The sequence below is a fragment of the Eublepharis macularius genome, chromosome 5 (genome assembly GCF_028583425.1).
Source record: "Eublepharis macularius isolate TG4126 chromosome 5, MPM_Emac_v1.0, whole genome shotgun sequence".
In the NCBI taxonomy this organism is placed as follows: domain Eukaryota; kingdom Metazoa; phylum Chordata; class Lepidosauria; order Squamata; family Eublepharidae; genus Eublepharis; species Eublepharis macularius.
This window is the reverse complement of record NC_072794.1, coordinates 166893643-166915604: the sequence shown is the minus strand read 5'-3', so window position 1 is coordinate 166915604 and position 21962 is coordinate 166893643. Positions and strand designations below refer to the sequence as shown.

Genomic DNA, 21962 nt, shown 5'->3' with positions numbered 1-21962 from the left:
TGCCTCCTAATTCTGGGCGCTGATCACGCCACTCCAGCAATCAGGCAGGCGGGACATGCTTCCTTTTTGTTTGTGAGACTGAAAGCATTCCCTTTCCCAAAGGGGACCGCCTCTCCCCATATGTACCCTGGAGAGCCCTTAAATCGGTAGGTAAACACCTATTGGTGGGCCCTGGCCCCAGGGCGTCTCAGCTGGCCTTAACCAGGGCCAGAGCATTTTCCATCCTGGCCCCGACCTGGTGGAACTCTCTTTCAGAAGACACTCAGGCCCGCCAAGACCTTATATCATTTTGGCGCACCTGTAAAACAGAGATGTTCTGCCAGGTAGAGTGGGGTTGCCAGCTCCAGGCAGGGAAATTCCTGGAGATTTGGGAGGTGGAGCCTGGAGAGGGCGGGGTTTGGGGAGGGGAAGGACCTCATTAGTATACCCTGCCATAAAGACTGCTCTCCAATGCAGCCATTTTCTCAAGGGGAACTAACCTGCCTGGCTTGAAGATCCGCTGGAATTCTGGGAGCTCTCCAGCCACCACCTGGAGGCTGGCAATCCTATACCAGAGACGCAGATGCATTGGACTGTTGATGGTTGCATTAATTAAACATTGTCTTTTAGGGGCAAGTGGAGGTCCTCATGAGCTTGGACAACACACCAGGTCTCTACTGGTTCCTGGATCTTAAAGTAAAGGGCATCATCAAAGCAGAGGTCATCGGGTGGCTGGGCTAGGAAGGGCAGCTTCAAAACCAACCCAGTGAGGTATCCTCCTACGAGGGATACAACGAAGGACACACCAAGCCCTGCAGCCTGGTAGAGAGCCTGCTGTGATGCTGTCCTTCCCAGTTCCTGCCCCTCTGAGGTTGTCTCTGCCATGCTGATGTTCCCCAGAGGTGGAGCATGTGGAGGGAAGACCTGGTGGAGGCGGAGTCCATAGGCCTCATCGGGTATCCACAAGATGGCCACTATTCCACCCACCGCACCAATGATGCCCGGCAGGCCATGAAGGTTGTGGATTCCACACTGGTCCTGAAGGTGGATTTTGGTGGCCAAGAAGGGGGTCATGTATTTGAAGCCGAGGATACAGGCCAGGGAAGAAACAATGCCTAGGACAGACGCTCCCGCTGGAGTAATGGCCATGTCTGCCACTGCACCAATGGCCACTCCTCCAGCCAACGTGGCGTTCTGCAGGTGGCTCATGTTCAGCTTCCCCTTCTTCTCCAGGAGGCTGGAGGTCGCAAACGAGGTTAAAGCACTTGAGCTGAGGGTAACCCATGTGTGAAGCACAGCCCTGTGTTGGGCATCCCCCTGCCGGGCAAGGGAAGCAATAAAGCTGGGCCAGAAGACCCAGAGGATCATGGTTCCCACCAAGGACAGGAGGTCCGAGAGATAAGAAGGATTCTCCTTTGGGTGTCCTCGCTGCAGGCCTGGTCGGTACAGGGCGATGGAGACCCCGAGCCCAAAATAGCAAGCAAAGACATGGAGTGTTATGGTTCCTCCGACGTCAACGGCCTGCAAGCGTGTCACAGTTAGCCACTCGCCAACCACATAGAGAGGGATTTCGCAGAGGGCCATGAGGAGAAGCTGGAGGGGGCTCGTTCGGCCCAGGACCGCCCCCGCTGAGATGAGCACGGTCACAGCTGCGAATTCAGCAGTGAGGATGTTGTAGAGGCCGAGGTGGACCTTGCCCTGGTGGTAATGGTGCATAAAGCCTTGTACGATCAAGGCCCACTGAGTGGCGAAGTTGGCCATCAGGAAGTTGTAGGCCACGGCACTGATCCCGTAGCCCTTCATGAACGCCAGCAGTAGGCCCAGGCCCACGAGTAACATCAACTGGATGTCCTGGAAGAGGGAGAAGAAGGCGTACAGCTGGTTGGCACTTGGGTCCGCGTCGGGAGACTGTGAAGCGGCATCTGTGTGCTCGTCGTAAGTCACGAAGAGGATGAAGAGCAGCAGCAGGGCACCCTGGAAGAAGAACAGCAAGCAGGGCAACCGGCAGCGCAGGCTGGTCGAGAAGACCTTGGACATTCTGCCCCAAGAGGCACCAAGAAGGTCCTGTACAAGGGAAGAAGCCGGGGAGCAGCCAGGTCAGAGGAAGGGTAGAATGTACGGAGCACAGCAAGTCCGATATTGTCTACTTTGACTGGCAGGAGCTCTCCGGGACCTCCGTAAGAGAACACATGTGTAGCATCTGCAACCTTGAAATGAAGATGCTACAGAAATGAACCTGGGACCTTCTGCATGCAAAGCAGATGCTCAGCCTAGGGTTGCCAGCTCCAGGCTGGGAAATTCCTGGAGATCTGGGGAGTGAAACCTGGAGAAAGTGGGGTTTGGGGAGGGAAAGGACCTTGGCATGGCATAATTCCATGGAGTCCGACCCCCAAAGTAGCCATTTTCTCTAGGCGAACTGATCTCTGCGGCCTGGAGACCAGTTGTAATTCCGGGAGATCTCCAGCCACCACCTGGAGGCTGGCAACCCTAGCTCAGCCTCTGAGCTACGATGACCCTGCGGTGAGGATGAAAGAAATAGACAATCAGCTGCAAGGCCCTTTCTTTCCCAACAGGAGGCAGGTGAGGCAGAGGAAGCAGTGACAGCCGAGCAGCCGGCCAGGGCCGTAGCACAAATCAGCATGGGGTTTGTGAACATGCTGCTGCCACTCGGACATTAAAAAGAGAGCTTAAAGCTCATTGGCAGCCCTGCCCGTCTGTCTTCTCTTTTATTTTGTCTCATTTGTGTTTGGACGGTTTTCTGAGTCATGGTCCCTCCCGCAAGAGTTAGCAAGCTCTACCCTCAGATATGGTTTACGGGTGCCTGCCTCCCCCCTCCCCATCTGTTCAGATCATTTCTGGCCGATTCCTTTACTGAGTGGTGTGATGGTGGAGAGTGCCCTCAAGTCATAGCTGACTTACGGCGACCCCTGGTGGGGATTTCTTTTTTCCCTTTTTTTAAAATAGCTTTTTATTAGTTTTCTCATATAGGAATAGGGGAGGACAAGGGAAAAGGTAGGGAGGGAATATATATATATTATATATATATATATCATAGAGTCTGCTCGAGTTAGAATTCTACTTATCTATGTCCTTTCAACCCTGGTGGGGTTTTCAAGGCAAGAGACTAACAGAGGTGGTTTGCCATTGCCTGCCCCTGCAACTCTGGTCCTCATTGGAGGTCTCCCATCCAATTACTAACCAAGGCCAGCCCTGCTTAGCTTCTGAGATCTGATGAGATCAGGCTCACCTGGGCTACCCAGGTCAAGGTGTTAATAAAGTTAGATCCCGTATAACCCTTATCAGGGCTTTTTTTCTGGGAAAAGAGATGGTGGAACTCAGTGGGTTGCCAGCACTGGGGGCAACTCCTGGCGGGAGCTGGTGCCCCTGGTACCACATGTGCATGCGCAAAGTGTGCACACGCTCGCAGGAATGCACAATGACATCACTTTGAGTTAGCTGGAACAAGGGGGGAGTTTTTAAAAGTTTAAATCGCCCTTGGCAAAAATGCTCACATGTCCGGTGGCCCCGCCCCCTGATCTCCAGACAGAGGGGAGTTTAGATTGCCCTCCGCGCCGCTGTGTGGAGGACAATCTACACTCCCCTCTGTCTGGAGATCAGGGGGCGGGGCCACCAGCCATGTGACCATTTTCAAGAGGTGCCAGAACTCCGTCCCACCGCATTCCAGTTGAAAAAAAGCCCTGGCCCTTATCCTCTTGACCACGTCAGCAAGGGCCAGCTGAACCGCACTGAAGAAGGGAAGTACAATGTCCTATAAGACCGCAGCCCTCCCAACCAGCTTTACCTCTGGCTTGTTTGCATTGATTGTTCTCAGTTTAAAAGAGATGAAGCTGCTTATTCTCTTAACTAAGAAAAATTAGTAAAAAATAACTGTTACAGGCATGTAAATATGTCAAAACTTTCCTACACTGAGTCAAACCATTAGTTTATCAAGGTCAGTGTTGTTGTCACTGCCGAGCAGTGGAACTCCAGGGTCTGTGGTTGAGACTGGCGTGTGTGAGTGCAGACTTAGCAAAAAAAAAAAGCATTCTGCAACTCTTCCAGGTCTGTCTGGAAGTGATGGCACTGTGTTACGAGATGTTCTACTATTTCCCCAAAACTCTATGGTAAAAACCATAACATTTCAGGGGAATCCAAGAACATCCTGTGGTATTTGATGTCACTTCCAGTTACACAGCCTATCAAAGTAGACAATCTTGGCCACCCTATCTCAGGCAGAGAAAGGTCTTTCACGTCACCTGCTACTTGATCCTTTTAGCCCGAGATGCCAAAAGTTCAGCTTGAGATATTCTGCATGTAAAGCCCTGACTTGGATAGCCTGGGTGAACCTGATTTTGTTGGATCTCAGAAGCTAAGCAGGGGTCGGCCTTGGTTAGTAATTGGATGGGAGACCAAGGTTGCAGAGGCAGGCAATGGCAAACTACCTCTGGTAGTCTCTTGCCATGAAAACCTCGCCAGGGGTCGCCATAGGTCAACTCTGACTTGAGAGCACCACCACACATGCACACACGCACAAAGCAGATACCCACTAAGCCATGGCCCCTCCCCAAGTGCTACAATAGCCTATCTACCATCGAAAACAGCAACTGCAGCATATCAAATAACAAGGTGTGTGGCACATGGCGCCTTTTGCATATAACACATGAACACTAGACTCTAGACATCCACACTCCCCAAGATTCAATATTTAGAGACCACAGGGAGTGCACTGAACTTTCACGAGTGAGAACGTGAACTGCTCACTCTAGCAAGATTGTAACAAGACATCTCCCAAAGACAAAATAGCGGGACTCGATAGGGAGATGTGATTTTTCCAAGAAGAGAAACAAGAAAATAGTGACTATCTTTGGTCAATAGGGATAGTTAGTACACACAAATAACAAAGCCCGCTTTGTAGGTTCTTCTTCTGAGAAATTATATCGGTGACATCAGTGCACAGAGCTTTGGAACGTCCTGCCTTTCCACAGAAGGAGGGCCTCCATCGGGTCTTTGTCCCGTAAGTGCTTCTTTGGTCTCGGCAGGCCTTTGGTTCATTTAGCTGCTCAGTTCTGGGAGAACTTTGGCATGGTGATTGTTTGCCTTTGGGGTGTTATGATCGCTATCCTGTGTGGTTTGCAAAGGTTTTTACCCTGCTTTGAACAGTGGGAAAGCAGCCTACAAATACTTCCATGGGGTAGCTAAGCTTGCATGTGGACTCCAGATGTCGGGCTTCCAGAGGCCTCTTTGGTGGCAGCAGGGTTGGAGGAAGTTGCCTTCCTCCAAGGGTGGAAATACACATTACTAAGTACCTGAGGATGCTCGAGTGCAGGATTTTATGTGTGGTCCTCAATTCACGTGCAGGCTGTGTCTTGCTCGGCGCACGTGCCTGCTGCTTTCACAGGAGCTCCCTTTGTGTGATTGCATCTGCAAGCGGGTCCAGAGAGCAGAGCGCCAATTCACCTCTCTTTTCGCTGCAAGAACAAGTACTGTAGGCTCCTTTGACTTGCCAATTTGCATTTCTTTAAGGTGTGAGAAAGTATCAAGATCTACATTTCAATGAACGGAGGTGGGGGAAACTGGGATACTTTTAGCAGTGAATGTGTTCACACAGAGTGAATTGAAGTGTGACTGTGTGAGTGCATGGAAAGTTGGAGGGGGGGGACATGTGAAATGAGGTTCACTTGAGCATCCCTAGATACTTAGTAACCTGTAGAGGACTGTTGGTCCAGGTAGCTCCATATTCTTTATTCTGATTGGTGGAAAAGTGCCTTAACATAGATTGGGAGTGTTGTGCACAAGTAGAGGAGACTTAACTATTTCCAGCTCCCTGATACCATTTCACTGAACAAATCCACTCACTCCACATGGCAGTCAGCCCTTGTGGGCTTGGTTTCATTTTGTGCAGGAAGAGTTAAGCTGATCTCTCTCTGTACAGGTGAATGCATGAAGCTTCCTTATACCGAATCAAAGTCTTGGTCCAGTATTGTCTACTCAGACTGGCAGCAGCTATCCAGGGTCTCAGAGGGAGGTCTTTCACATCACCTGTTACCTGATCCTTTTATCAGGAGGTGCCAGAGACTGAACCTGCAACCTTGTGCATGCAAAGCAGATTCTCTGCCACTGAGCCGTGCCTCCAACCCCAATCCAAATCAAGCCACCAAAAGCCCTTTAAGCAACAGTGAAAGACCCATTCCGAAATCACCATCTATTTTCGTCTCCAAGCAGAGAAAGGTTTTTCCTAACATCTGCTTCCTGCAGCCCTTTAACTGGAAAGGCCAGGAATTGAACCCGGGACCTTCTACATGCAAAGCAGGTGTCGGTTGCTGAGCCATCGCATTCCTCTGCCATTCATGCTGGGTGTTGCAGAGGGTATGAAGATAACATGTGCAAAGCACTTGAACGCCCTTGTCAATTGCGAATGGGACAGGCCTCTCCGTGCAAAGGAGTCGACGACAACTGTTTTGGATGTCAGATGTGTTCTTCTAAAAAAAACTGTAAAAAATTAAATGGAACCCCCCCCCCACTCATGCACATTCTGAGGCATCAAGATATAATGAAGGTCCTCGATGCATTATTCAGGAATAGCATTATATGATGGTGTAGGAAGAAAATCAGATTAATTTAAACTGGGGAATAATTCCAGAGTGTAGCTGTGTCGGTCTGTTGCAATAAAATTAAATAGGATCTTCATGCCGCAAGAATCCACTTTTATCACTGGGAAAGCCTCTTAAGAGAAAAACTGGTCTGGCAACTTCTAGGTCTGATGTGCTATGCTGGACCTTACTCTTGAAGAAGAATTCTTCTTCTTATCTGGAGTTGCTGGCATTATACATTAACCAGGGCTAGGATGGGATGCATTGAGGCACTGGATTTCTTTCTGTGCACACGAGGATGCAGGTGTGAGAGGTATCGAAATACCTCCCTCCAACTGATGATGCCGTGACAATAGAGGACGTGTTTGCACCGTGGCACAAGCATCCGACTTTGTATGACATCACTGTTGGAATTTTTGCACACATATTGCGCATTCCAGCAAACGCATATTCTCCCTGTGCCCACATTTGCTTCACTTTTCCCTGAGAGCCAAAGTATGAAAGCAAACGGTAGGGGAGAAGCTGCCCACAACTTCTTTCTTTCTTTCTTTCTTTCTTTCTTTCTTTCTTTCTTTCTTTCTTTCTTTCTTTCTTTCTTTCTTTCTTTCTTTCTTTCTTTCTTTCTTTTTCTTTCTTTCTTTCTTTCTTTCTTTCTTTCGTCTGTCTGTCTGTCTGTCTGTCTGTCTGTCTGTCTGTCTGTCTGTCTGTCTGTCTGTCTCACCAAGACTCAAGGTGGATTACATAGTACAAGTCCATACGAACATTGGCTGGGGATATTCAAATATAGCGCAATAGGAGAGCTGAAACTTGAAAACAAAAAGAAATCCGATACAGAGCATCTTCTCGCGCGAGTTTTGCATGACATCGCACAAAACTCGCGCAAGAAGACGCTATCTTCTGCTTTTTTCGCGACGTTCTGCAGCGTTCCGGATGAAGGTGAGTAGTGTGGAAACGGCCTAGGTAAAGCCTTACTTCCTAAATTCCTTGCAATGCACTACTAAACTTCTGGAGATTTGGTAGCAGAACCTGGGGAGGGAAGAGTTTGCGGAGGGGAAGAACTTCAACAGGGATGTGATGCCATAGAGTCCGCTGTCTGAAGCTGTCATATCCTCCGGGGGAACTGATGTCTGTAGTCCTGAGATCAGCTGGAATTCCAGGAGATCTCTAGATCTTTATGTTAATTGAAATGTTGTACTCCAACAGAAGCCCACCTAGCAGGGAGGGTGGACTAAAAATCTAATACAATAAATAAATAAAAATAAATCGGGCTCACCTGGAGGCTTGGCAGCCCTGTTTCTTTAAATAAAGTACAACACACATGGCTGCAGGGTACAAATGCCACGCTGTTGCAATAATTTAATAATCTATATAAATTGGTAGTTGTCAGGGCTTTTTTTCTGGGAAAAGAGGTGGTGGAGCTCAGTCGGTTGCCCTTGGAGAAAATGGTCACATGGCTGGTGGCCCCACCCCCTGATCTCCAGCCACAGGGGAGTTGAGATTGCCCTCTGCACCGCTTGGCAGCGCGGAGGGCAATCTAAACTCCCCTCTGTCTGGAGATCAGGGGGCAGGGCCACCAGCCATGTGACCATTTTCAAGAGGTTCCAGAACTCCGTTCCACCGTGTTCCGGCTGAAAAAAAGCCCTGGTAGTTGTGAAATAGCAATAACAAAGAAGGGGAACCTTGTGTATTGTATTTGTTATTGCAGTTTCACAGCAATAAGATTATTAAATCATTGTAACAGCTTGGCATTTCTACCCTGCAGCCACGTACATTGTACTTTATCTAGTTGGTCTTTAAGGTAATACTGGATCTCAGTCTTGTTCTACTATATCAATGTGGTTACTCACCTGAAATTTAGGGAAAGGTTATGCAGATAAAGAGAGGAGATAGGGATACACTAAGGGGGTGGAAAGATGGGGGGGGGGTAAATGTTTTAAACAGTGGTAGAGCATCTGCTGTGAGAAAACTAGAAAAGATCCTTAAAGATAAAGATCTGCGGACCAAGATCAAGAGAATCCAAACTGTGGTATTCCCCATTGCCATGTATAGATGTGAAAGTTGGACAGTGAAGAAAACTGACAGGAAGAAAATGGATTCATTTGAAATGTGGTGCTGGAGGAGAGTTTTGCAGATACTGTGGATGGTCAAAAAGACAAATAAGTGTGTACCAGATCAAATCAAGCCTGAATTCTCCCTAGAAGCTAAAACTGAGGCTATCGTACTTTGGTCACATCATAAGACAAGATTCTCTGGCAGAGTCAATAATGTTAAGAAAAGTGGAAGGCAGTAGGAAAAGAGGAAGACCTAAAACAAGATGGCTGGATTCAATAAAAGAAGCCACATGCTCCAGTTTGCAGGATCTGAGCAAGTCTGTTAATGATAAGATGTTTTGGAGGTCTTTCCTTCATAGGGTCGCCATAGGTCGGAGGTGACTTAATGGCACATAACACACACAGAGAGCATTTGCTTGGCATGCAGAAGGTCCAAGGTTCAATCCCTGACACCTCCTGTTTAAAGGATCTGGTATTAGCTGATGTGAAAGACCTCTGCCTAAAACCTTGGAGAGCGGCTGCCGGCCAGAGTAGGCAATAGTAACCTGGTCTGATTCAGTAAAAGGCAGCTTTATGTTTTCATATGAGTAGATTCTCTTCTCACCAATTCTATGGGGCGATGCAAATGAGTTACAGCTGGTCAGTGCTATTGGGAGAAAGGCAAAGCCTGACCTCTGCCAAGGAATTCAGTTCATCAAAGCAGTTCCTGACCCCTCGTGGCATTCCTAAGTATCCATCAAAGAATCTGAGTTAGTGAGTTAATGACAGACAAGCGCTTGGGTTTGAATCATGACGTCTGCTGAATAGTCTTGCCCCAATCCCTCTATCTCAGCCTCACCTACCTCACCGGGTTGTTGTGAGGTTAAAGGAAGGAGGGGCAAACCCACTATGCCATCTTGAGCACCTTGACAGAAGAGTGGGATAAATAGAGCCAGTTTGGTGTAGTGGTTAAGAGCACGGGACTCTAATCTGGACTCCTCCACTTGAAGCCCGCTGGGTGACCTTGGGTCAGTCACAGCTCTTTCAGAGCTCTCTCAGCCCCACCCACCTCACAGGGTGTTTTGTTGTGGGGATAATAATAACATACTTTGTAAACCGCTCTGAGTGGGCATTAAGTTGTCCTGAAGGGCGGTATATAGATCGAATGTTGTTGTTATGTGATTGATAGAAACACAGGAACGTAGAGCTGGAAGGTATCCCAAAGGTCATCTAGTCCATCTCCCTGCACAGTCCAGGAAATTCAGTTACCTCCACCCCACCCTCATGACCTCTGTTCTAGGTCCAGAGAAAGACAAAAATCCTCATGGATCCCCAGCCAATCTGGCCTGGAGGAAAATTCCTTCCTGCCCCCAAAGCGCCGATTGGCATTGCCCTGGGCATATACCAGGGCCACGAGAGCCTAGCACCGGCTTGTCCTTTCATGCTCTCCCTCTCCCAACTTGCATGTTGAGTCGCAGAGTCACCATTGCAGTCAGGTGACCATCTTGCCTCTTCTTAAAGACCTCCGAGGAAGGAGAGCTTTGCTACCCTAATTTCTCTCCACTCTGCCATACCTGAGCTGGACAATTGGTTAAGCAAAGGAAGGTAAAGCGCTTGGGTGCCCTAGGAGACTCCCAGTCCTGGGCCCTCTCCAGTATCGGGAGAAATACGATGCGTTATGCAAATGCGTTTAATTTGCCTGGTAAACACATTGCAATACCCGGGTTTTCTTGGCACAGACTGTGGATCGCTTTGGGTGCTGAATTTCAGCCTTTCAATGCATATGTATGGTGTGTGTGTGTGTGTGTGTGCACGCACATGTAAAGAATCTTGTTTGCATTGGCTTTAGGGTGTGTGTGTTAGAAAACAGGCTGTTTGTAAAGTTTGCTTGTTTGTGAAGTGGCCACCCTCGTATAACAGGGTAACCCACAGACAAGGAAGGGATCTCTCGCTACTCAGGAATAATAATAATATTTGATTTATATACATCCCTTCAGGACAACTTAACACCCACTCAGAGCGGTTTACAAAGTATGTTATTATTATCCCCACAACAATCACCCTGTGAGGTGGGTGGGGCTGAGAGAGCTCTGAGAGAGCTGTGACTGACCCAAGGTCAACCAGCTGGCTTCGAGTGGAGGAGTGGGGAATCAAACCCGGCTCTCCAGATTAGAGTCCCGCGCTCTTAACCACTACACCAAACTGGCTCTCATTGGATGTGCAGAAAAACACATCTTTGTACGTGAACCAACAGAGAACACCACATCAGCCTGAAGTGGACTCAACAGGCTCCAGGAACACAAAATGTTTAGAGCAGCTTAGAGCCAGGTTTTAAAAAAAAGGTGGGAAGGTACATGCCTGCTCAGTCCCTTCAAAGCTCACAGAATCCCAAGGTAGTAGATTTTGAGGGGTGGGGTGAGACCTCTAGATAGGTTCCCCTTCCTGCCATTCGTCTTCTTGTCAATAGTCACAATGAATAAATGGAACCTCCATGTTCAGAAGCAGTGTGCTACCTCCGGATACAGTTTGTTGACGGTGGGCGCAACAATGGAGGAAGTAATTGACCTTGGGGCACTGCCTCCTTTCCAGGATTATCTGATTGGTCTCTGGAGGCACCGGGAGGCGGGACTAGGCAGACATTCGCTCTGATCCAGCTGGGGCCTTCTGATGTTCTCCTGTATTCTGCCCCCTGCATGAGTGCTTGTCCCCTCCCATTGCTGGCCCCTCCCACATCTGGATCCTCCCTTTCCATTGAAACCCTTACTTGCCTGTTGGTGAATAGGTGCTGTTTGGGAATTCCAGCGCCTTTTCTCAGAGGGTTGCCCTTGACCTGTAACAGAAGAAGGAAGAAGTGGTGGTGTGGTCTTGAAGAGCTGCCTTTTGAGATGCCTTTGAAATGGCCGAGGAAGACCTGGACCGGTTCCGGACAGCCCGTTGTTTCCACCTTTCCCCAAATTTAGCTCTGTGTTTTGCTGAGACGCCCCAGCAACTCATCTGCCACATGCAATACCAATAAAAGCTTACCTTTGGTTGTGAGGTTGCGGGAAAACCTATAAACAGTAACAAACACACAAACAAAAATAGTTTTATTTATTTATTTTATTCGATTTATATTCTGCCCTCCCCGCATCAGCAGGCTCAGGGCAGATTACAACCAAGTTTAAAATCATATTTCACAGTATACACAATTAAAAACCATAAAACATCTTAAATACACAGATTAAAATACATTTTGTTTGTTTGATTAGATTAGATTAGATTAGATTAGATTTTTATTCCGCCCTCCCTGCCAGGCGGGCTCAGGGCGGAGTACAACATTTCAATTTACATAAATACAGTTAAAAACAGATAAAACAGTATACAAAAACGTTAAAACAGTATATAAATATAACAGTAAATACAAAAAAATATTAAAACAGCTTTATATAATACAGCTTCTCTTCAGATAGTGATGATAAAATACTGCTTTTCAAGCCCTGGCTCATATGTAGGGTGGTGGACAGATCTTTAGTGTACATACATATATATATATATATATATAACACATATGTGTGTGTGTGTGTATAGAGAGAGAGAGAGAGAGAGAGAGAGAGAGAGAGAGAGAGAGAGAGAGCACATAATCTAGACAACCACATTTTTAGCCATCTCCGAAGCATCTTGGCAGGGAAATATGAGAGGTGGACGTGTCACTAGTAGGGAGGGCATATGTTGTATTCCCCCGGCTAGGGGGCACCGCCTTGCATCAACCAAATGCCTGGTGGAACAACTCCGTCTTACAGGCCCAGCGAAAAGCTAACAAATCTCGCCAGGCCCTGGTCTCATTGGACAGAGTGTTCCACCAGGCCGGGGCCAGGACTGAAAAAGCCCTGGTCGATGCCAGGCGGGCCTCCCTAGGGCCAGGGATCTTTAGTAGATGTTTATCGCTAGAGCGAAGAGTCCTCTGGGGTTCATATGGGGAAAAATAAAATAGTTTTAGAGAGAAAGTTGGGCACTTTTGTCATCATAGACTAAAAGCGCTCGTCTCCCTTTTAATTATTGTTTACATGCGAGATTGCATGCAGCTACTGATCAGAAATGTGAAGAAAAAAGGGGAAGAGCTTTGGGGGAAGAACTGGGCAGGGACTGAGAGGAATAAGTTTCTTCAGAAACACTTCCAATTCATATGCCCGAAAATGCAAAAAAAAAACCCCACCAGAAACCCGCAACAAAAGAAAACATCGGCGCTAGTGCAGTCCCGGTAAATACGTAGAAAACCCGGTAAAAAACCGATATGCACACGTTCCAAGGGTGAGCTGCACCTCTAAGGACATGTGGAAACGGCCCTCTGAGAGATGCCAGCTGACCGCTCAGTAGCTCCTCTCCCTTTATTTTATACATTTTGTTTATACATTTTATACATTTGTTCTGTGCAGACCACCAAATGCACAGGCCCATCAAAAATGGAGGAGAGGAGCAGGAGCAGGCCCTCTGGTGCCACCCCTGACCTCCATGCCTGGTTTGGGTCTTCTGCTGAAAAAAACCCAATCTCCATCTGGCTATAAGGTCTTCTGCAGAAAGTCACTGTGTACTTCTGCAGAGGCGATACAAAAATCTAATCGATACATGGCGGGTGAGCACAATCCTGCTCTTCTTTCCAAGCATTTAAAATTCCTGGAATTTTGATTTTGAATTTTTTTTAAAAAATGTGGAATGAAAAGGTATGTTCTTTACCTGTTCTCTGCCTAGGGCACACGAGGGCAAAGTCTCTGATCGGGACGGGACGGCTGTGGATGACATACAAGACACTCCACTTCCGTCTGAAGGACAGCATAAATAACCCTTTCACTCCCAGCATGATTAGCCTGCTTTGTCTATCACATTTCTATTCTGCTGTTTTCCCAAGGAAAACGTACAGGAGTATTTCCTTGGGAAATTTCCCCCTCACAACTATCCTGTGAAGTCGGTGGAGCTGGGAGACGGTGACGGAGAAGGGATTTAAAAACAGATCTCCCAGGTCTTAGTTCAACACTGTTCCAGTGTTGTGTTCCAGCATTCCTCAAACTTTTTTTTTTTAAATTCTGCATTAAAATCGCAGCACATTTTACTAAGGGCCGAGCTAGAAGTGACGAATTCCACTCGAATGGCAAGTGAAGAGACTCAGGGCGAAGCTACAAGTGACGAATGACACTTGAACGGCAAGTGTATTTCTCCCTGTTCGCTTGCTCTCCACTCAATCGACTTGCTGTTCAAGTGTCATTCGTCACTTGTAGCTTGGCCCTCACATGTATTCCTTCCTGTTCACTTGCACTCCACTTGCACTCCACTCGATCACTATTTGATCGAGTGGAGTGCAAGTGGAGTGCAAGTGAACAGGGAGGAATACATGTGAGTCTCTTCACTTGCCATTCGAGTGGAATTCGTCACTTCTAGCTTGGCCCTCAGATGATCAGAAAATTGAAACATCTCTCTTTACACAAACACACTTCAGCTCACAGATAGTGGGTGCCGTTGATCGCTTCGCCCCACCTGCATCCCTTTGGAATCTCTGGAGCCATTCCATGTGACCAGGAGACCCTCCAAAGCAGTATGCAATGGGAAGGGGGGAGAGGAGCATCCCCCATGTTTGTCCAAGGAGACCTCTTAGACCAATTCTACATACATACGAAATTAACATTTCAGCTCAGCGTTTAAGACTGTTTCAGATTCCCAGACTCTGTTACTTTAAAATAGTCCAGATGAAGCTCACGGCGACAATAATCAATATTGCTGACTCTGGACCAGACATTGAGTGAAATAGTTTAGAAATTTTACTCCTAGATTCTTGAAAGCAAAAATAAAGCTCAGGGAATACACGCTAGGTAGCATGTTGAAAAATTTCACTGTAACCTCAATGCAGCTAGATCAAGATGGAATAGCTGTCTTTGTCTGTAGCAGTAGAAAAGAGCAAGAGTCCAGTAGCATCTATAAGACTAACAAAATTTGTAGCAGGGTAGGAGCTTTCATGAGCCACAGCACCGGAAGAAGTGAGCTGTGATTCATGAAAGCTCCCACCCTACCACAAATTTTGTTAGTCTTATAGGTGCTACTGGACTCTTACTCAATAGAATCAAAAAGAGTCCAGTAGCACCTTTAAGACTAACCAATTTTATTGTAGCATAAGCTTTCGAGAATCAAGTTCTCTTCGTCAGATGCATGGTACATAAACTGGTCAAATATAGAAGAGGAGGGGAGGAGAGAGAAGAGAGAAGATGCAGTTGGAGGGGAGAGATGGAGGGTGCAATCAAAACATTCCCTCCCTCCCCCCCAACTGCATCTTCTCTCTTCTCTCTCCTCCCCTCCTTCCCCCTCCTCTTCTATATTTGACCAGTTTATGTACCATGCATCTGACGAAGAGAACTTGATTCTCGAAAGCTTATGCTACAATAAAATTGGTTAGTCTTAAAGGTGCTACTGGACTCTTTTTGATTTTGCTACTACAGACTAACACGGCTAACTCCTCTGGATCTTTACTCAATAGAGTTGATCATGATAAAGTTATATACATTCAGAAGTGCAGTGCCAATTGCTTTCATCAGCATTTAAAAAATCTTTACGGAAGAAAACACCTGCAAGTTGGGGGAACCACAAAGGTTCTCTCCCCCCCTTTTTTCAGAACAAAGAGGGATACAGAAAAAAGAAAGGAGGATAATAGGATCAAGGGAACAATAAGATTTTGCACTGCAAGAGTTGCAAAGTAAACAGAATATATCTTAATCAGAGTTCATCAACATTACATCTCCTATTCCACCTCCTGTGTATCTTCACAAACTAAATACGATCTTTTTCCTACACAGTATTCGATTTTAGATCGACTAAAGATCAAACCAAGCCGTCTCCATGTACATTCTTACCGCTGTATCTTAATATGGTCTAATGCTTCTATACCGATCACTTCTATTTAACTTAACTATTATGCCAAATTTTCCATATCATCATGCGTTCTACCTCATCACTAATATTTAACCATTCTCATCAGATCCTAACCTTATATTCAATCTATTACAATATATCAATATGCCATCTTATTCTGGTTTCTAAAACTGAGACATTTTATGCATTTTATCCTTTGTAAGTAAAATAATTGGGGGAACCACAAGGGTTCTTCGGACCCATGAAGACAAAAACAATATTAAAAAAGAAGAAAAAGGCTATCTGCTCTTTGCCCGAGGTGAATTCATATTTGAATACTGATGATTTCCAAAGAATTTTTGTGCAAAGGAGCAAGGCAGGATATATGCTTCTATGCTTTTTTGCACCCATTTATGTGACTGTCAATGTCTCTCTAACATGCAGAATATTTTTGGGAGCTGTTGATATTATTCACAACATCACCACTCACCGAACATTCGCTATAACGGATACACGTTTTGAAGTTGCTCAAATCTCTTCATCTTCCTTGTAACACCTCTACCTCACATATTTGCATCTTATTGCATGATAAACGTCATCTTCTGACACAGAACTGTCCACAGTCCCTTCCGTCTAGTACATTTTTATCCCACCCTTTCTCAGACCTGCATTTATCATTCCCCTTTTTTTCACATTATCCTTGTAGGAGCCTTATTACATAGCTTTAGAGAGAGTGGTTGACCCAAATTCATTCAGCAAGCTTCCATGGCAGAGAGGGATTTGAACCTGGATCTCTCAGTTCTTAGCCCAACACTCTAACCACTACACAACACTGGCTCTTAATCAAGCAAATCTTAGTGGTACATACCTGTTCTCAGTTGCTCCTGGCCTTCTCCTTGGAGGACCAGGCAGGGAAAATGGGTTAAAGGTTTTAATGAATGGAACCAGTTTTCCCTTAAGCTGTTCTTCTCCCTCAGGGCCTTTTCCTAAACGTCCTATCAGGTTAAACGGGTTCTTGATGACCTGCCGCCAAACACTCATGAGCACTCCAAAGAAGGTTGGTCTCTGGAATGTTCTTTGGGGCGCCCGCTGCACTTGACAGTTCGAAAGAATCTCTCTTGCTCCTCCCTTCTCCACGTTCAAATACAATTGCCCCCGGCGGTGGCTCTTTACACCAGCCTGTTTGAAATGGAATGCGGCAGAGCCTGGAGAGGGGACGCTTCCGAGCCCTGAGGCCAGATTTCTAAAAACACAAGTTGGCCGCTGTATTCTGGAACACTGAACATAACAGATTAAAGACCAAATTGCACGTTGCATGAGAGATCCAGATCCAGGTATTCTTTCCCCCCAAACTGAATTGGTGGGGTTGCTGAAATGGAGTTCATTCATAATTTGATAACAATGGACTCCCTGGGGCTGAATAGAGACTTAGGACTCTTATCTCACTACAGATGCTAATTTCTGCTCTAATCTAAGAGCTGCATCATACCGTTGTACTTCCTGACATCTTCCTTTGCTACACTCCCATCTAACCAAGCTGCATTGTACCTTTACATCCTGATGCCCTTCCTTGTAACACCCCACCCGCCTTTTGGCTGGGAAATAAGGGTTCAGGGCTCTCTATTCCTTCTCATATCTAAAGAAGGAAGCTCTGACTCTTGAAAGCTTGGTAGTGGTGGAGAGAGTCAAGTCAGAGCCGAAACAGACGTTACAAATGACACGTGTTTGAGCGAGTGCCAGGAATAGTGTCTGTTCCTGTCCACCCGTGGCCCTTTCCCAGAGTTGCGCATGTGTCCTGCCGGCGCTGTACCTGCATGCGTGTGGCTGTGTCTGCACGTGTTCCTCGCCGTCACCAACAAGTAGCCCGCACTGAGCGGCTGTTTTGGTTCTGCAGCAGCTTCTGGCTTTCGCTGCACAACTTGGTTTTTTCAAACTCGCTGCCAGATGGCGCTCTTGCCTGCACTTGGGGAGTGGCGGTTCACAACCCCTCTCACCCATTGGTTGCATAGTCTCCGTACGGGGGAGGGGCTTGCCTTTTTGCTTGAGGTGCACGGCTGCCTCCAGCATGCACTGTAAGGGCAATTCGTAGCGGTGGTGGAGAGTACCCTCAAGTTATAGCTGACATGACGACCCCTGGTGGGGTTTTCATGGCAAGAGACTAACAGATGTGGTTAGCCATTGCCTGCCTATGCAATCCTGGTCTTCGTTGGAAGCCTGCTATCGAAATACTAACCAAGGCCAACCCTGCTTAGTTTCCAAGATCTGACAAGATCGGGCTTGCCTGGGCTATCCAGATCAGGGCCTTGAAAGCTTACACCCTGAAAATCCTTTTGTTCTCAAAGGTGTCATTGGACCCAAATTCTGCTGTCCTCTTTTATCACAACTGGTGAGCAGTGGGGGTGTTTGTTTCCTCTTTTTCTCCTGTGTTTTCTCCTGATCAAATCCCCCCCCAGTTTACCTGCTGCTGTTTGCCCTACAAGAGGAGAAATACAGAAGAAATTTCTACAATCCTTACCCTGTTGTATTGTTTGTTGAAGCTCCCAGCTGACTTATGCTGTGTAATCTACCCTGAGGCTCATTGAGAAAGGCAGACTGTAAATAACCTAAATAAACAAAGATAAGTAAATACCTGCATTTCCCCCCCTGTTGTGTGGCGAATGCCAACCTGATTTTGATAAAGGGAACAAAATAAATCTGATAAAGGCCTTTCCCTACCCTCACTTCTTTCACAAGTAAATGCTCATCTTCTCTCCACCCACGGTATCGTTTCAATTTTTTAACAGTCAGGAGGGCCAATTGTGGGTTTGCCACAGAATGTGTAGCTTGACTGCAATTTCTGTCTGGAGAGATGCGATTTGTATCTTTCAGCCTATTTTCCTGTTCCAGATTCTCAGATGTGAGTTGAGAAAAACAACATTTGGCGCAACTTGACCCTGGACAAGGTACACCAGATCTGATCTTTATGGAGATCACCTCGATTATGGAATGCTCTTCCCCTTGAGGCTTGCTTGGCGCCTACTTTGCTTTCCTTTAGGTGCCAGGCCAGAACATTTCTGTTCACCCAGGCTTTTCGTTGAGGGATCGATCTTTTAGCACTATTTTCAGTCTGGAAACTGTTCTTGGTCAGTGTTTTTATGCTTGGCTGGTTTTTAATGCTGGATTTTAATGAAGATCAATGTTTTGCTTTTACTATTTTAATTTTTAAGCTGCCTTGGGCAGGTTCTCTGAGAGGTGACATTCCCCCCCCCTAAATAAAATAAAAAGACTTCACACATTAGGTCTGAATTGGGTTGGGTCAGATGTAATACAATCACACACGAATTGTGTGTGATTACACACAAATTTCCTTGCATAGAAAAACACCTCAGCTCTCAGCTCTGTCTTCTATAGACCTCCTTGCATAGAAAAACACCTCAGCTCTCAGCTCTTCTATAGACCTCCTTGCATAGAAAAACACCTCAGCTCTCAGCTCTGTCTTCTATAGACCTCCTTGCGTAGAAAAACACCTCAGCTCTCAGCTCTGTCTTCTATAGACCTCCTTCCATAGAAAAACACCTCAGCTCTCAGCTCTGTCTTCTATAGACCTCCTTCCATAGAAAAACACCTCATCTCTCAGCTCTGTCTTCTATAGACCTCTTTGCATAGAAAAACAGCTCAGCTCTCTGTTCCATCATCAGTTTTTCTCCATTCGTTCTCCACCATAAGCTCTCAGTCCAAGGAGCTGCCCACACAAGCTTGCGGTGTCTTACATGGGTCACCCAGCCCAATCAAGTCTAAGTTCAAGGCTAAGCGTCAGACACCTTACCAGGCCTCTTGGACAACCTGCAAGAAACGGATGGGCAAATTACCAAATGATGAAGGTTAAAGGAGAAAGTGCCAAAGCAGGATTACATCTAAACATCAAGAAGACAAAAGTAATGACTATCGAGGAGTTACACAATTTTAAAGTTGACAATAAGGCAATTGGAATTGTTCAAGATTTTCTATTCCTTGGCTCAATCATCAACCAACAGGGAGACTGCAAGGAAATCAAGAGATTGAGACTTGGAAGAGCAGCTGTGAGGGAGCTAGAGAAGATCCTTGAAGATAAAGAGCTGAAACAGACGTGATAAGAAACCTAGGTTCAACTCGTGCTCTCTTACCTCAAGGTTTGTTGGGAAGTGTAGGCGTCCTTGCAGCTTAAAGTTTAGTATTTACAGAGCAGCAGGGAGGGAAGTGCAGGCATGGGGCGCCTTTCCTCCTGCTCTCGAGGTGCATCGCGGCATCTTCCCTTCCTCGCTTACATGGAGTATCGCTTCATCTCCCCCACCCTCACCTGGCCTGGCCCCTGCAGAGTGACGCCTGGCTGCACTGGGAGAGCTGGGAGGAAAGGCGCCCAGAGCATCTTCCCCCCTCGCTTGCCTGGCCCCTGCCCAAAGCCACATGGCCCAGAGCTGCATAGCCTGGCGTGCTCTGCCTTTATCCCAATTGCATGGACCGTTGCTCCACCCACCCCTTGCCCAGCCCCCGCAGAGCGACAGTGAGCTGTGCAGCTCTGAGCCGCGCAGCTTCAAGTGGGGGCCAGGCGAGCGGGGTGGGGGGAGATGCAGCAATGCTCTGGGCGCCTTTCCTCCTGCTCTCCCCGTGCAGCCTGGCATCACTCTGTGGGGGCTGGGCGAGGGCATCGCTGCATCTTCCCCCTCGCTCACCTGGCCCCCACCTGAAGCTGCACAGCTTGGAGCTGCATAGCTCACCGTCTCCTGTACTTCCCTTCCTGCTGCTCTGTAAGTGCTAAACTTTAAGCTGCAAGGACGCCTACACTTCCCGACAAACCTTGAGGTAAGAGAACACGAGTTGAACCTAGGTTTCTCATCACGTCTGTTTCGGCTCAAAGATGTTTCTCTGGGAACCAAGACCAAAATAATCCAAACTATGGTATTCCTCATTACAATGTATGGATGTGAAAGTTGGACAGTGAAGAAAGCTGACAGGAAGAAAATTGATTCAATTGAAATGTGGTGCTGGAGGAGAGTTTTGCGGATACCACGGACAGCCAAAAAGACCAATAAGTGGGTACTCAATCAAATCAAACCCGAATCCTCCCTAGAAGCTAAAATGACATCACTGAGGCTATCGTATGTTGGTCACATCACGAGAAGACAAGATTCTCCGGAAAAGTCAATAATGCTAGGAAAATTAGAAGGCAATAGGAAAAGAGGAAGACCTAAAATGAGATGGCTTGACTCAATAAAGGAGGTCACGTCCTCCGGTTTGCAGGATCTGAGCAAGTCTGTTAATGATAGGACGTCTTGGAGGTCTTTTACTCATAGGGTTGCCATAGGTCGGAGGCGACTTGACAGCACATCACACACACACACAGAGACTCTTTACAGAGTCTCTGGAATCTCATCAGGAATGGGGTTATATGGGCCTCCTCAGATAACCCACTCCTTAGAGCAGGAAGCGTTCCTGAAAATGCTGTCACTGGTTGAAGCCAACTGAACCTCCCAGAGGGAAGGAAAATCCAAGAACTGTGGAGCTGAGTGGCAATAATGGTTGGAGAGATGGATCGTGATGGGTCGCCATGTCAGTCTGTCTGTAGCAGTAGAAAAGAGCAAAGGTCCAGTAGCACCTCTAAGACTAACAAAATTGGTGGGAGGGTCAGGGCTTTTTCCCCGCTGGAACGCGGTGGAACGGAGTTCTGGCACCTCTTGAAAATGGTCACATGGCTGGTGGCCCCGCCCCCTGATCTCCAGACAGAGGGGAGTTTAGATTGCCCTCCGCGCCGGAGCAGGCTCACCTGGAGGCTTGGCAGCCGTGTTTCTTTAAATAAAGTACAACACACATGGCTGCAAGGGTACAAATGCCATGCTGTTGCAATAATTTAATAATCTATATAAATTGGTAGTTGTCAGGGCTTTTTTTCTGGGAAAGAGGTGGTGGAACTCAGTGGGTTGCCCTTGGAGAAAATGGTCACATGGCCGGTGGCCCCTCCCCCTGATCTCCAGCCAGAGGGGAGTTTAGATTGCCCTCCGTGCCATGGCAATCTCAACTCCCCTCTGTCTGGAGATCAGGGGGCGGGGCCACCAGCCACGTGACCATTTTCGCCGAGGGTGATTTAAACTTTTAAAAACTCCCCCCTTGTTCCAGCTGACCCAAAGTGACGTCATTGGCCCTGGGAGCGTGCATGCACTTTGCACCTCCTGCCAAGAGTTACCCCCTGTGCTGGCAACCCACTGAGCTCCACCACCTCTTTTCCCAGAAAAAAAGCCCTGAATAGGGTAGGAGCTTTCGTGAGTCACTGCTCACTTCTTTAGATGGACAGATGGTCCTTCAAAGAGGAGAGTCCCAGTCAGTCAGTCAGTCAGTCAGTCAATCAATCAATCAATCAATCAAGTTTATTACGATGCAAGATCTGCTCCTGAAAATCAGCAATAGTGGCGATAAGAATAAAAAACAAATGAAGTAAACAAACTGAAATTAACTGGCAGCTGACAAAGCTGTTGCAATATAGTTG

At 47.1% G+C, this 21962-nt stretch overlaps 1 protein-coding gene and 1 long non-coding RNA gene across 2 annotated transcripts; both read right to left on the bottom strand.

Moving 5' to 3' along the window:
• Window positions 1–404: 404 nt before the first annotated feature.
• On the bottom strand, window positions 405–2036 carry LOC129329764 (ammonium transporter Rh type A-like). The gene has a single exon (XM_054979365.1). It carries the CDS (start codon window positions 2014–2016, stop codon window positions 592–594), a length of 1425 nt encoding a protein of 474 aa, XP_054835340.1. The 5' UTR covers window positions 2017–2036; the 3' UTR covers window positions 405–591.
• A 9330-nt stretch (window positions 2037–11366) lies between these two features.
• On the bottom strand, window positions 11367–13361 carry LOC129330006 (uncharacterized). Its single transcript, XR_008597041.1, has 3 exons — window positions 13310–13361; window positions 11624–11649; window positions 11367–11429 (listed from the first exon to the last, which is right to left on the bottom strand). It is a non-coding gene; the product is annotated as an uncharacterized LOC129330006 (long non-coding RNA).
• Between the last annotated feature and the right edge of the window lie 8601 nt (window positions 13362–21962).